Genomic DNA, 13,857 nt, shown 5'->3' on the forward strand with positions numbered 1-13,857 from the left:
GGCATGACGATGTTTGCATGGCAAAGTTTCTGCCCAAGTAAGAAATTCATCTCTGACTTAAGAAATTATGTTTTCGCCTCAACGTCAAGAGCAAGTTCAATGCAAACATCTTAGTTTACTCTGCATACAGCTGGAGAGGGACGCTAATAGCAGCACACTGACAAATTTCAAGCTTATTTGCTTCTTTAGACTTTTTACTCATCATTCATACGTTTGTCTTAGTTGTATCTGTAACATGGAAAGAAAACAAGTTATAGGATGAAGTGCACAGCACTTTCCTAGGGAAAAAAAAAAGCAAAACAGAAAAGAGCACCTCTACCTTAAGGAAAAATAGCAGATTTCATTAACTGCCAGGTGACACTGATAATTTTTAGACTTGAAAAAAAAATCCTGATACAGAACAGGACCCCTGGGGTTGTAATGCCAACTTCATTACTAAACTAGAAAAACACATCTTAAGATCGATGAAATGCAGTGTATGTGAACAAATACGTGCAGAACAAACAAGTAGAAATTGTCCTTTTAAATAGTGTATTAGATGGCCAGGTGGTGGTGGCGCACGCCTTTAATCCCAGCACTCAGGAGGCAGATCTCTGTGAGTTCGAGGCCAGTCTGGTCTACAACAGCTAGTTCCAGGATAGGCTCCAAAGCCACAGAGAAACCCTGTCTTTTAGCGTATTAGCAAACACAGGGTCACCCTAAAAAGTCTGGTCATGCTTATTTTTAAGTATCTGAAAACCATGAAAGCTGAGCGGTGGTAGCACACACCCTTAAGCACTCTGTGTTCAAGGTTAGCCTGGTCTACAGAGAGAGTTCCTTCCAGGACAGTAATGGAAACACAGAGAAACCCTGTCTCAAAGGGAATAATAATAATAACAATAACAAAATAATAAAGAAGAAAGGAAAAGAAAAATAAATATGAAAGCATTAGTAACTGAAATACTAACCTTTGGCTCGCACACTATCCGTGGAACGTCCAGTGGTTTTAATTCAATTATCTAAGGTTAAGAACATAGTCAACACACATAAATGCAATGGAAGCTCCTCTTCTGTTGCTGGGGGTCAGGGCACAGCAACTGAGATGAGCACTACTCTGTATATTCAACTCAGCTATACTAACCTGTGTTTTACAACATAAAAACCAGCCTTCCAATATAGTTGAATACTGTACTAAAGCAATTCAGTCATGTACTTGCCACATTTAAAACAACAAACCTTTAAATTACACAGGGGCAGAATATAACAAACTATTCTGTTTACTTGTTTTGAGCAAGGATTTTGCTTATAGCCTAGGCTAGCCTTAAGGATCCTCCTGTCTCCACCTCCCAAATGCTGAGATCACAGATACACACTACCACACTCACTTACAATACAATATTCATTATGAAAATATGTTCATAACTATCCCTTCTCCTAATGGCACATATTGGGAAGAATCCCTCTCCCCCACCGTAAGTTTTAGTGGTGCTAAGACCAAAGCCAGGGCCTTGACCATACTAGGTAAACACTAAATCTGAGTTGTAATCCCAGCCTTTGGATCTGCTTTTAGAATTGTAGTCATCCATCTACTTAAAAATTTTTTTTCATTTACTCGTGTGTGTGTGTGTGTGTGTGTGTGTGTGTGTGTGTGTAAGGGATATATGTAGAAGACCGAGGACAAATTGCATGATTTGGTTCTCTTCTTCCACACGGATAATAGAGAGCCAAACTCAGTTCAGGCTGGTGGCAAGTGCCTTTATCACCAGCTCTATCTTCTAAGGTTTTGTTGTTGTTTTGCATACTGAATTCAAATTCAAAGGTTTGCAAGTTGTAAAGAGGCCTCCAAAAGTCAAGTCGTGGAAGCCTATAGAACGACATGACAGCAGTACCTGTCTTATACTCATAACAGCTTTGGAGCACTCGTGAAATGCTGCCAGCTGGATCCGATGCGGTCCTGTGAGCTGCAAAGCCAGCCTTTAAAGCGAGCAAGATCTCTGAGTCCCATCATGCAAAGGCCATTTCTAAGAAAATGAACTCAGAAGGTGGTCCTCTGAACAGGAGTAGATTTTCAACAATATAGCAAATATAGTGAGGACAGATGCTGCAGGCCAGTGTTACTGAAGAGATCCTCATAAAATGAATGTATTACCTTACCTACAGCACAGATCAAGTTCCACATTCCTTCTGGCTTACTGTTTTGGCCTTAGTGAAATCTTGTTAAAACATCCCACCAGCACTGGCTATAACTACAACACTGTATTGTGCTCATTAGTATATGGGTTTATTTATATTCCCACTATTTAATTATACACACCACTATAAGCTTTAGTACTATTTACAAAATTACATAAAATCCACAATTAAACTATGAACGTTGGTCATATTCGCTTCCCCCAAGTATTAACTAGCACTGCTAGCCTGTTAGTGTATTCCAATAAGATGACACTTCATAGGGCATTAACTCAGGCAGACCAGCCTAAAAAGCAGCTGTCAGCTTCACAGCTGCATCCCATGTACATATGACTGCTAGAAACGAGCAGCAGCAGAGGTAAAAGAAGTACGTACTCTGTTCATTTTCACAAGAATACAAGGCTGGCCTTTGGAATAGCCAAAATCAGCATCATTCACACCACTGCAATCTTGAAGCAAGGAAACTGGAAACTGACATGCTTGATAAACTGGACCATTCTGTTCAAAAACTTTTCCATCAGGGCAGTTTGTGAGATTCTTCTGTTCTTCTACAGAATATGCTAAAAAGGAAACGTGTGTGCCAGATCAGCCAAGAAGAGATACCAAACACAGCCAGAAACAAGTCAAACTATTCCTCAAACGAATGTTTTTCAAAGACAACAGCAGCAATGTGAATTACCAGGTAACATAGCGAGCGTTCAGTAGAGGCTAAGCTCGTTCCGTTGCCTGGTAACAGTTAGCCAGTGCCCTAAAGCTTCTGGCTTCCAAGAGTGCCCGGGCTAGATAACAGCTGTTTCACCACCACGCCTGGCACTAGCAACAGCTACAATGGTAAGGATGTGCAAAGGTGTTGCTACTGCCCCCTGGGGCCTACAATGCCACGGGGGGGGGGGGGGGGCGGGACACACAGTATATTTAGTACCGCAGGGAGATGGAAAGAAAGGGCACTCTTAACAGTTTACGGCAAGGGGACGCCACTGACCTGAAAGCAGGGGGGATGTGCAGGTGCTAAGGTGGCTGGCAAGGTAAAGAGAGGGAGAAGCTGGACCATGGAAATTTTGTTAAAACTGTGAAGTACTGGAGGCAGAAGGATTGCCAAAAGAACCATGATGTTCCATTAAAAGATTTTATACCAGGCAGAGTGGTCAAAAGGTATGACTGCATTTATGCTATGCAGAACAGAACCAGGCAGACGTGAAACAGACCCGATGCAGCACGGGTAAGATGCCAGCTGAGAAAGATGCTGCACACGGGGACGATGGAGTACATTTAAACCAAAGTACAATGTTTAGGAACCAGAAAGAAGGAAGGGGAGAAATGCATGTACAGAATACAGTCTCACTCTGTGCCAGCTGCACTGCTGGCATTCAGTGGCATGAAAGAGAAGAGGTCTAAAGGGCTCTCCCTCAGTGACCCGGTCTAGCGAAAGCCATTCAGAATTAGGATACACTGTTAAAGTACCCCAGTGACAGCTACTGGCATGTGTATACAACTGGTATCGCAAAAGGCCATCCAATACAACACAAACAGAAACATTTCAAAGGGAACGCTTTCAGGAGGAAATGTAGTGGGGATTTAGTTTTGTTTTTGATACTTTGTGGATAAGAAGGTTATCAACAGTGATGGCTGATCCAGACTGGTATCTCCACACACCAAGGAAGCGGGAGACTCAACTGAAGAACAGCCGCCATAAAACTAGATTAATGAGTCTGACGAATTTTCTTTTTCTTTCTTTCTTTTTTTTTTCTTTTTTTGATTTTTTTGTTTTCCGAGATAGGGTTTCTCTGTAGCTTTGGAGCCTGGAACTCACTCTGTAGCCCAGGCTGGCCTTGAACCCACAGAGATCTGCTTGCCTCTCTGCCTCCCGAGTGCTCGGTTTAAAGGCATGCGCCGCTACAGCCCAGCTGAGGAATATTCTTAACTGCTAATTGATGTAGAAGGGCCCAGTCCACTGTGGACAGTGCCATCCCTGAGCAGTCGACCTGGGCTGTATTTAAAAATAAATAAATAAATAAAAAAGTAACCCAGGGGGCTGGAGAGATGGCTCAGAGGTTAAGAGCATTGTCTGATCTTCCAAAGGTCCTGAGTGCAATTCCCAGCAACCACATGGTGGCTCACAACCATCTGTAATGGGTTCTGGTGCCCTCTTCTGGCCTGCAGGCATACACATAAACAGAATATTGTATATATAATAAATAAATAAATATTTTTTTTAAAAAAAAGTAAGCCAGTGGGTAGCTCCATGGTCTCTGCTTCAGCTCCTGTCCTGACCCTTCCCTCAAGGATGAACTAGATAGAAGCTGGTGAGCTGAAACACACCCTGCTCTCCCTGACTTGGTTTTGATGGTGGTCATCAGGGCAACAGAAAACAAACTATAACACAAGGGCATCTGTTTCTGAGAAGGGTGGAAGAGACTGAACTCCAGGCTTCATTGTGCTAAACATGTCATCTACCTCTGAGCTGCAGCCCAATCACATGCATTCAATTCAAAGCCAAGAATGGCCGGGACGTCCGAGAAAGTTCTACTCACTACTCCTCCACACTCCCCAGGTGCCCGTCCTCTGCAGCAAAGCTGCTGTTTAGAATGGTTGTCAAGCAGACTTCCACTTCTACACAAAATTAAACGCAAGGAGCTGGGAGTGTGAGGGCATGATAGGAACATAGACAGTCACAATTTCAGAGTAACCAGAGTCCCATACACCCGAGGAAAGCTTGAAATAAGAATGTTTTTAAAAGGTAATTTTAACAAAATAAAACTTTCAATTTAGAATCTATCAGAAGAAGGAAAAAAAGAAACCCTTTACTTTTAAACCATATATTTGTCTTTTGGATATGGGAAGGAAATTCTTAAAAAAACCAACAATGACAGGTGAATATTTAAAAACAAAACCAGTGTACTAAGTGAGACGACTCAGCACATAAAGCAGCTTCTGCTATAGCCTGATGACCCCGAATCCAATTCCCAGAATTTACTTAAGAGAGAATGCTGCTCCTACAAGATGTCCTTTGGTCAACGAACATATGCACTATATTCCTAATTTTTCAAAAAAGTAATAAAAATCCAAAATAAAAACAAAACTCCAAGGGAATCAAAAGGTACAGTAAGCTCTGGAGAGTTTTTTAAGTATAAACAAAATGAGAGAAACATAAGACACAACACAAAGAACCTACAAATAGCTGAGTATGAAATATTTCAGGTCACTGAAGGCCCAAGTGAAAAGCCTCATCACCTCCCAGCAAAATGGTTTTGAAAATGAAATCCAAAAAAGCATTTTAATTTTATTTCAATGTTGATTTGAGATAAGAAATTATAAGCCCAGCACTTGGTATTAAGGCAAGAGGGCCATAAGTTCAAGGCCAGTGTGGGCTAGATTCTACCTCAGGAAAAAAAAATATAGTAGTAAAGATACAGAAAACAGGGCTAGAGCAGAGCCATGGCTCAGTTTAAGAGCACTGGTTGTTCTTCCAGAGGTCCTGAGTTCAATTCTCAGTAACCACATGAGAAAAGTCCGTAATGAGATCTTGTGTGTAAGCATATATGCAGAAAGAATACTGTATACTTAATAAATCTTAAAATCTTCAACAAAGAAAAAACAAAAACCAAAAAGATCCATTCTGCTGTCTGATTTCAAAAGTCTTCTTAGTGATTCTTCAAACATGAAATAAATCCATGTATACTCTCTTCTTAAATCTCCCATCCTGGTCAATTATAGGAGTCAAGGAATACAACAGGCCTCTAAGGACCTTCAAAACCCAGTCCTCCTTTAAGCCCCAATGTCCATCTCCTACTACTTCCTGGCTTGCTATATCCAGCCATTCTTCCTCCTGATGAACGTGACTTTAGACAATTCTCTGGCTCCCTCATCCTTCAAGGGTTTAGTGTCAACCAGGCATCTCACACCAGCCTCCAAAACCCACAATCCAGCTGGGGAGTGGGGGGTGGTCACCATGAACCCCAGCACTCCAGAGGCAGAGGCAGGCAGATCTCTGTTTGAGGCCAGTCTCGTCTACAGAGCTAGTTCCAGGACAGGCTACACAGAGAAACCCTGTCTCAAAAAAACAAACAAAAACTAGATGGGGAAGAATGCTAGAGGAAAGAAGCTGTGATAGTGAAACCACCAGCCAGAGCAGACCCACTAGCACAGGACAGGGGAGAAAGCTAACAGTCTAGAAAGACAGACAGTGGTGCTGGGAGAGCTTCTCCATGACTTTGGCAACTAGGGAACAACTGTGGTGTATTGTGTGGCTGAGAAGGGATAAGATGGTCAAGTAAACCAAAGCTCTTACTATTTACTCATTTGACTGTTATTATATAGGAATTTGGTTAAGCCAGCTATAACAAAGATGTTGGTTACAATGATTATTAAAGAGAATTATGTACTGGTGACTCTTTAACAAACGCAAGATGAGCACATTACAAATCTGACACAGGCCCTGTCCCAGATACAAAGGAGCCCGTAACAGGCTGTGGTGCCAGCAGTTGGGGGGGGGGGCTTGCCCAGCATGCCAGCACCATGTTCCATTCCCAGCACCACAGCAGATTCTGACACTCAGAGGTACTGTTTAGAGGACACAGATTTGCCTTCATTCTTACAGCTGACAGTGAGTTTACTTGTATATCCTCCCAGCTGTCTGTGTTTGAAACGGGGAAACAAAATTGGAAAACAGACTAAAAATGCTGCTTCTACAGGCAATTCCATGTGGCCCTGGGCTCTGCAGGAACTACAGCTCTCCCTCTTCTAGGTCACACTTACGCTCTAGGAACCTCTTCAGGTCTGCAGTGAACTTTTCATAAGTACTTGGCTCAGACATGTCATATGTATATTCCAAGGCAGTCATTGGTTTTGGAAAAACCATGAGTCCTAAAAAGAGACAGAGAGGGTTATTAACAGTAAGAAATTACCTTTCCTTACTTTTATTCCCGAAGGGCTATGTGTCCACAGATAAGTTACAATTATCAACAACTCTCTATTTTGATCCAATTATGAAAGACATTTAAAAGAACTCAAATCTTTAAAACTAGTTAGATAAATTAATTAGAAACAGTCCCTAAATTTTATTATTTTCAGTTAATTATAACCATCACTCCTTCCTTTATACTGTTTTGCCAGGTGCTGTGTGCCTTTAATCCAAGCACTTGGGAGGCAGTGGCAGGCAGAGCTCTGTGAGTTCAAAGCCAGTCTGGTCTACAGAGCTAGTTACAGCGGGGGGAGGGGGGGGGGGAAACAACACAAAAAGAGGAATATGGTATGTACTCACTCATAAGTGGATTCTAGCCATAGTTAAAGATCTTTGAGCCTATAATTTGTGATCCTAGAGAAGCTAAATAAGAAGGTGAACTTAAAGAAAATCATATAGTTATCCTCCTGGATATAAGAAGTAGTCAAGATTGCAAGGCAAACTTGGGTGCACGGGGGGGGGGGTGTGGAAGTAAGGGGAGATGGTTAGAGAGAAGGGAGAGGGGGAGGATTGGGGATGTCGTGGGGGAATGAGATGGGGGGAGGAAGGATGGATATGGGAGCAGGGAAGTATATATCTCAACTAAGGGAGTCATTTTAGGGTTGGAAAGAGACTTGTTTCTGGAGGGGTTCCCAGGCCCAAGGAGAGGTCCCCAGATTGTTCCCTGGGCAGCAGAGGAGAGGGTGCCTGAACTGGCCTTGGCCCATAACCATACTGATGAATATTTTGCATATCACCATAGAACCTTCATCTGGCGATGGATGGAGATAGAGACAGAGACACATATTGGAACACTGGATTTAACTCCCTAGATCCAAATGAGAAGCAGAAGGAGGGAAAACGTGAGCAAGATAGGCAGGACCAGAGGGAACCTTCATCCGACGATGGATGGCGATACAGACGGAGACCCACATTGGAGCACCAGACTGAGCCCCCCAAGGTCCAAATGAGGAGCAGAAGGAGGAAGAACATGAAAAAGGAAATCAGGACCGCGAGGGGTGCGTTCACCCACTGATACAAGGGGACTGGTCGAATGAGAGCTCACCAAGGCCAGCTGGACTGGGAATGAACGAGCATGTGATCAAACCGGATTCTCTGAATGTGGCTGACATGGGGGCTGACTGAGAAGCCATTGACAATGGCACTGGGACTTGTTTTGTCTGCATGGACTGGCTTTTTGGGATCCTAGTCTGTTTGGATGCTCACCTTCCTAGGCCTGGAGGGAGGGGAGAGGAACTTGAACTTCATACAGGGCAGGAAACCCTGACTGCTCTTTGGACTGGAGAGGGAGGAGGAGAGGGAGTGGGGGGAATGGGAGGGTATGGGGAGGAGGGGAAGAAGTGGAAATTTTTATAAACAAACAAATAAAAAAAATCTTATTTTACTCTGAATTGTGTATGCGTGGGTGAGAGATGGATAGATGGATGGATGGATGGACGGACGGACGGACAGGCAGATGGATGGAGAGCATGCACACATGCATTCCAGAGCACACTATCAGGTGTCCCTACTCTCATCAGCTTCCACCTTATTCTTGAGCCGGTCATTTCTCAGTGAATTTGGAGCTTGCATTTTTTTCTGCTAAGTTGGCTACTCAGTCAGCCTGTGGCCTTCCTGCATTCACCCTCCTCACTGGAGTTACTGGTACAAGTGGCAATGCTTGGCTTTTACTGAATGTTAGGAATCTGAACTCATGTTTACACAGCAAGTTCTCTTAACACTGAGCAATCTCCCTTGCTTTTACTTTGAACTTTCTAAACCCAGGTTTTTATCAAATACTATTTTAGGGTTTTTTTGCATGCTTGCTGTTACAGATTAAACAACAAAACAGAACCCCTTGGGCATACCAGAATACTAAGAACATAAGTATAAGCCACCAGCAGGTGCCCACCTGCTCAGTCTAAGCACTTTATCATTCAAAATCCAACTATGGAAACATATTAAAGACAGTCTACTCTTTTCAGTTAAAGAGTTTCCATTTGGAACCCTGTAAATACCCTTTTCCTTCAATAAGCATTCAAGTATGTTTCTTACATACCAAATTTGAATTACAAACAGTAACAATTTCATTAGGAGTTGACAGCTATGCATATAGAGCAAAGAAAGGGCAAACATACTTGTCTACAAAGAATAATCTGGCTTCTAGCTTTAATGCAAACATTTCTCATACCTAAAACTTTGTACTAAATATGCACTTGTTTATATATTTACTTATTTATACTGTAAAACTACAATACAATGAATAATAATACAGAACTTTGGGTTTTTTTGGACACAGATTTTCTGTGTACAGCTTTGGAGCCTGTCCTGGAACTTGCTCTGTAGACCAGGCTGGCCATGAACTCACAAAGATCCTCCCGCCTCTGCCTCCCGTGTGCTGGGTTAAAAGGCATTTGCTGGCACCACCCAACTTAGAACTCAGTTTTGAACACACTTTACTGTTTAGATGGTTTGTACAATGACAAAAAGCTCAGCATTTCTGAAGTTAGATTAGATTATGGCTGATAATAACACAGTTATATATAACTTAGGAAGAAAATGAAACTTAAATTAGTGTAGGCAGAGGACAAAAGGTATATTAGTTGTAAACAAAAAAACTAGAATAAAAAAATGGCTGTGGAAGTTGGTGTGGATTCTTTGGTAATAAAGGTCAGAACTCCTCGAAGTGGGAAAAATATGGACTGGGATGCCTCAGCATGAGTTTGAGTGGGATAACTCTGTTGGGAAGGAAGGGCTGTCCTGCTCAGTAGCATCCTTGGTTTCTACTGGCAACTACCGCTCCAGTTCCAGTAACTAACAGTGACTCCAGACACTGCCAAGTGGTCCCTGGAAGACACATCAAAAGTGGCTGACAACCAAATGTTCCATGGAGCAACTTTCCACTTTCCTCACCTGCTGGGCCCACTCATTCTCCTTGCTACCTGGATTCTATTCCTCTAGACAGGCATGTCCCTGTTCTAGAAAACTTGTTACACTTGGGGAATTCCAAGCATTGCTTTTCCTCTTAAAATGTCATCAAGCCCAGGACCTCACTCCCTCAGAACCTCTCTTATGGAGTTCTTTTTCACTTTTCCTAATAAATATTGATTTACTCAGCTGAAAAGGCCAGGACTAGGCTAGGGATGTAACTTGGTGCTAGAGCACTTGCTTAGCCTTTGTGGCGGGGGCGGGGTACAGTTTAATTTCCAGTACTGTCACACAAACACTACCAGTTCCTTGAGGCCAACTCCTGAGGCAGAACTAGCATTCAAAAACTGTTTCAAAAAAAAAAATCAGATGAAGAAAATGTAGTTTACATAACTAATTTTTCAGGTAAGAGGTTTTTTTGCTAAAAATATATTCTTTAGTATAACAGAGTTTTAAATGACAGAGAATTAGGCATATAAAGAACACATCGCCTTTACTCTCTAATGATGTCATCTTTTTTACCACTCTCATACCAACTAGTTAAAACCACAGGGCATCTACTTTATGAGATTAATGGTTTAACTCAAGCCAGAGCCAAAACATGTGCTTCCTCCATACTGAAGGCAGTGTGAAGGTGCTATACACCTTCTGAACTCTTCTGAACTCAGAACTATATAGGTGCTATACACCTTCTGAACTCAGATTCTGAAATCTGAAGATTTCAACTCACTTCACTAAAACATTCATTTCTGCTTATTCCCGTCAAAGGATTCAAAACTGACCAGTAAGTGACTGTAAGTACGAAGTTCATACTTACTAAGTTCACAGTCCTGAACTAAGGTTTAACCATATGCTGTGATGTTTAAAAGCTATGATAATGTCAACACCATTACCTGGACTAGTAATCTGGTCTCGGTATTTCGGAATCTCATCATTCAGTGTCTGGAGCATGGCCCACATTGTGAATGTGAAGAGTGCAGCCAAGAACCCATAGAAAACTAGGTAGAAGAGCAAGATCAGACCTGTAGGAGAGACAAACACCGGTGAGATGTGAGATATACACAGGGACTCACACGGGCTCGAGCAAACCAACTGCTCAATGCAAGGGTGGGAGCCCATGCTTTGCCATGCACGCAGCCAAGTATCCTCATTTGGAGGGTACAGAAGTTGCCTAAGCAAAGGAAGCTCTGGCAGGCAGCTGCCTCTGACCCCATGAGCCCTCCTCTCATCATGTCCTTCCAGCAAAGAAGTTTTCAATACTCATACTCTGGTTCGAAGTCAGAACTTTAGCCGAATGGTGGAAGCACACACCTTTAATCCCAGGACTAGGAAAACAGAAGCAGGCAGATCTCTCTGAGTTCAAGAAACACCACCACCCCCTTCAAAAAAAAAAAAACAAGAGCTTTTAAAGTCCAGCACATGGGGGAGTGCCTTTCTCAAAAAGAATTTCATGCTCCCACAACTAAGATGACTTTAGGTGGGCCAGCCTCCCCCAACATACTCAGATGTTTAAGTGGCAAGTTTTTTTGTTTTTTTTTTTAAACCAACTCTCCTCTATACCTGTATTTCAGATACTTTATATACATTACAGTTGTTATGATTTTGTTGGTAGTGGTTTATTGGGTGGCGGGGGGGGGGGGCAGGCGGCGGTTGTAGCTTTTTGGAGAGAAAAAACTAGCCTGAAACTCAGAGACCCACCTGTTGAGTGCTGGGATTAAAGGTGTGTGTTGCCACACTCAGCTTTATGTTTACATTTTTAAAGGGTGAGTTAACTTAAAGAATAACCAAGAAATGTGCAGAGAAGGAAAAAAATCATAAAGATGAAATTCAGTAAAGTTTGGAAAACAGTGGTTAAGTAGAAGGGCTCATGCAAACATGCAGAGAAGAGGACAAGACCAGAAGCAAGCACTGCACCCCAGGGCACAGCTCTGCAGCTAGGCACAAAGCACCATGTGACAGATACATTTCAACACCCAAACTCAGTCCCACCCCTATAACTGGAAAACACTTAGGTCTATCTCAAGCCAATGATTTGTTTTGGGAACACCAAAAATAATCAGTATTTTTCCCTTATCAGCTATGTTCTAAGTTCTAATATTAGAAATGACTATCTTCAAAATTATATATCAGAATATAGTTGAAGTAATTTAATATTTAAATGTTTTTAAAAAGTAATGGATGATGCAAGGAAAAACTAAAGAATATTCAACTCTATTGAACTGAGATCTTACCCGCTTTACTCCCATCTTAATATATCTAAGTCCCTTCCTAGCAGAGGTGTGGCAGGGACTCCTAAGAGGACTCCCACAGGAACAAATTCAAAGGGCTTATAAATTTCATAATAATGAAAATCTGAACATACTTATTCACTCATACCCCACAAGTTGATACACAACTTTCTTCGATTCTCAAAGAACAAGATCCCAAAACAGATTATACCCAAAGCTAGATAAACTTTCTTAATTGCAGGCCAGAAATCCACTTCAAAGGGAAATAGTCTAAGCAATGTTGACTGTCGAACAGTCTAACATTGGCTGGACTGTTAATTTAGACGGCATCCTACCCTTTCTCCCAGTTACCAGACACAGAGTGAGTGGACAGAAAGAAGAGACAGAGATCACCTTCAGGCAGCATCGCTTCCCACCACCCACTTCGGTCCTGCTGCAGAAAAAGAAAAAAGAAAAGGAAGAAAAACAAAACCAAAAACAAAACAAACAAAACAAAAAAACAACAAAAAAAAAAAACCCATCCCATGGGGTGAGTCATGTGCTACAGTGAGAAAAGAAACAGTCACTGCCTCTAGAAGAGGTCGCAGAGTGGAGTGAGCACCAGTCCTAGGTGCTCACAGGAAATGCTCAGGAGTGTCGCACACATCCTGACAAACAGCACACTGATGCCAGAAGAGCTCGCTGGCGAAGACGGGAGAAAAGTGCTTAAAAATCATCCCAAAAGGTCTCACATCTGCAAACGTGTAATTCCCAGGGAAAACAGTATAAATGAAACTCATGAACATGAACAATCCAAAAATCATTATACAATAAAAGATAAGTGTTAAAGCTTCACATGAGGACTTGAATTAATAAAATATATATACAAATTTGTGCTGGGGATGTAACTCAGTCTGCAGAGTGCTTGCCTAACACGTCAAAGCCCTGGGTTCCTTCCCCAGCACTACATACTGGGTGTGGTGGCTCCTGCTTGTAACTCAAGGTCATCCTTGGCTACAAGAGTTAGAGCCGACCCAGGGTACACGAGACCCTGACTGAAAACACCCCCCACAGTACCCTGTACTAGATACCAGGCAATGAGTTACTTCTAGTGCTTATTTGCCAAAACACAAACCTAGCACTTAAAAACTAAAACTAACCTCTCTTATAAATATCATCCAAGACTACTCAACAAGAGTCCTGACACTTTTTCAATGTAACCATCTCTTCGTCTCTGGAGGAAGAAAAAATGACAAAATAAAAACATAAAGTTATAACTTGCCTCAGGACTTGTAGTTAAGTCTGCAGATGGGCTGAACTCAACAACAAGGTGGTTCTACCAAGAGCATCTAAAGCTTTACATCGTGTGGAGCCTTTGCAGTGTGCTGTCAGTGTGCTTTGCAGTGTGCAGTGTCTGCTTGCCCTACACACCACAGCAGCAAACAATAAACAACCATTCTATCACATGACTGATAAACACTTGCTGACTTCAAATCCTTCAAGAGACTTTAGTCACTATCCAAGGGCAGAAACTAACAGTGTTGAATATGGTGGTACATACCTGTAATCCCAGCACCCGAGGGACTGAGGCAGGACTGCAAGTGGACAGTAGCC

General features: G+C 42.2%; 1 protein-coding gene across 1 annotated transcript in view; it reads right to left on the reverse strand.

Moving 5' to 3' along the window:
- Atp1b3 (ATPase Na+/K+ transporting subunit beta 3) overlaps positions 1-13,857 on the reverse strand; it is a 31,942-nt gene that overhangs the window by 4,618 nt on the left and 13,467 nt on the right. Inside the window, exons 2-5 of the mRNA XM_085689576.2 lie at positions 10,930-11,058; positions 6,925-7,032; positions 2,545-2,729; positions 948-998 (exon numbers count right to left, since the gene is read on the reverse strand). Coding sequence (XP_085545702.1) covers positions 948-998; positions 2,545-2,729; positions 6,925-7,032; positions 10,930-11,058 — 473 coding nt within the window. The remainder of the gene's footprint in view (positions 1-947; positions 999-2,544; positions 2,730-6,924; positions 7,033-10,929; positions 11,059-13,857) is intronic.

The sequence above is a fragment of the Myodes glareolus genome, chromosome 4 (genome assembly GCF_982192425.1).
Source record: "Myodes glareolus chromosome 4, mMyoGla1.1, whole genome shotgun sequence".
Taxonomy (NCBI): Eukaryota; Metazoa; Chordata; class Mammalia; order Rodentia; family Cricetidae; genus Myodes; species Myodes glareolus.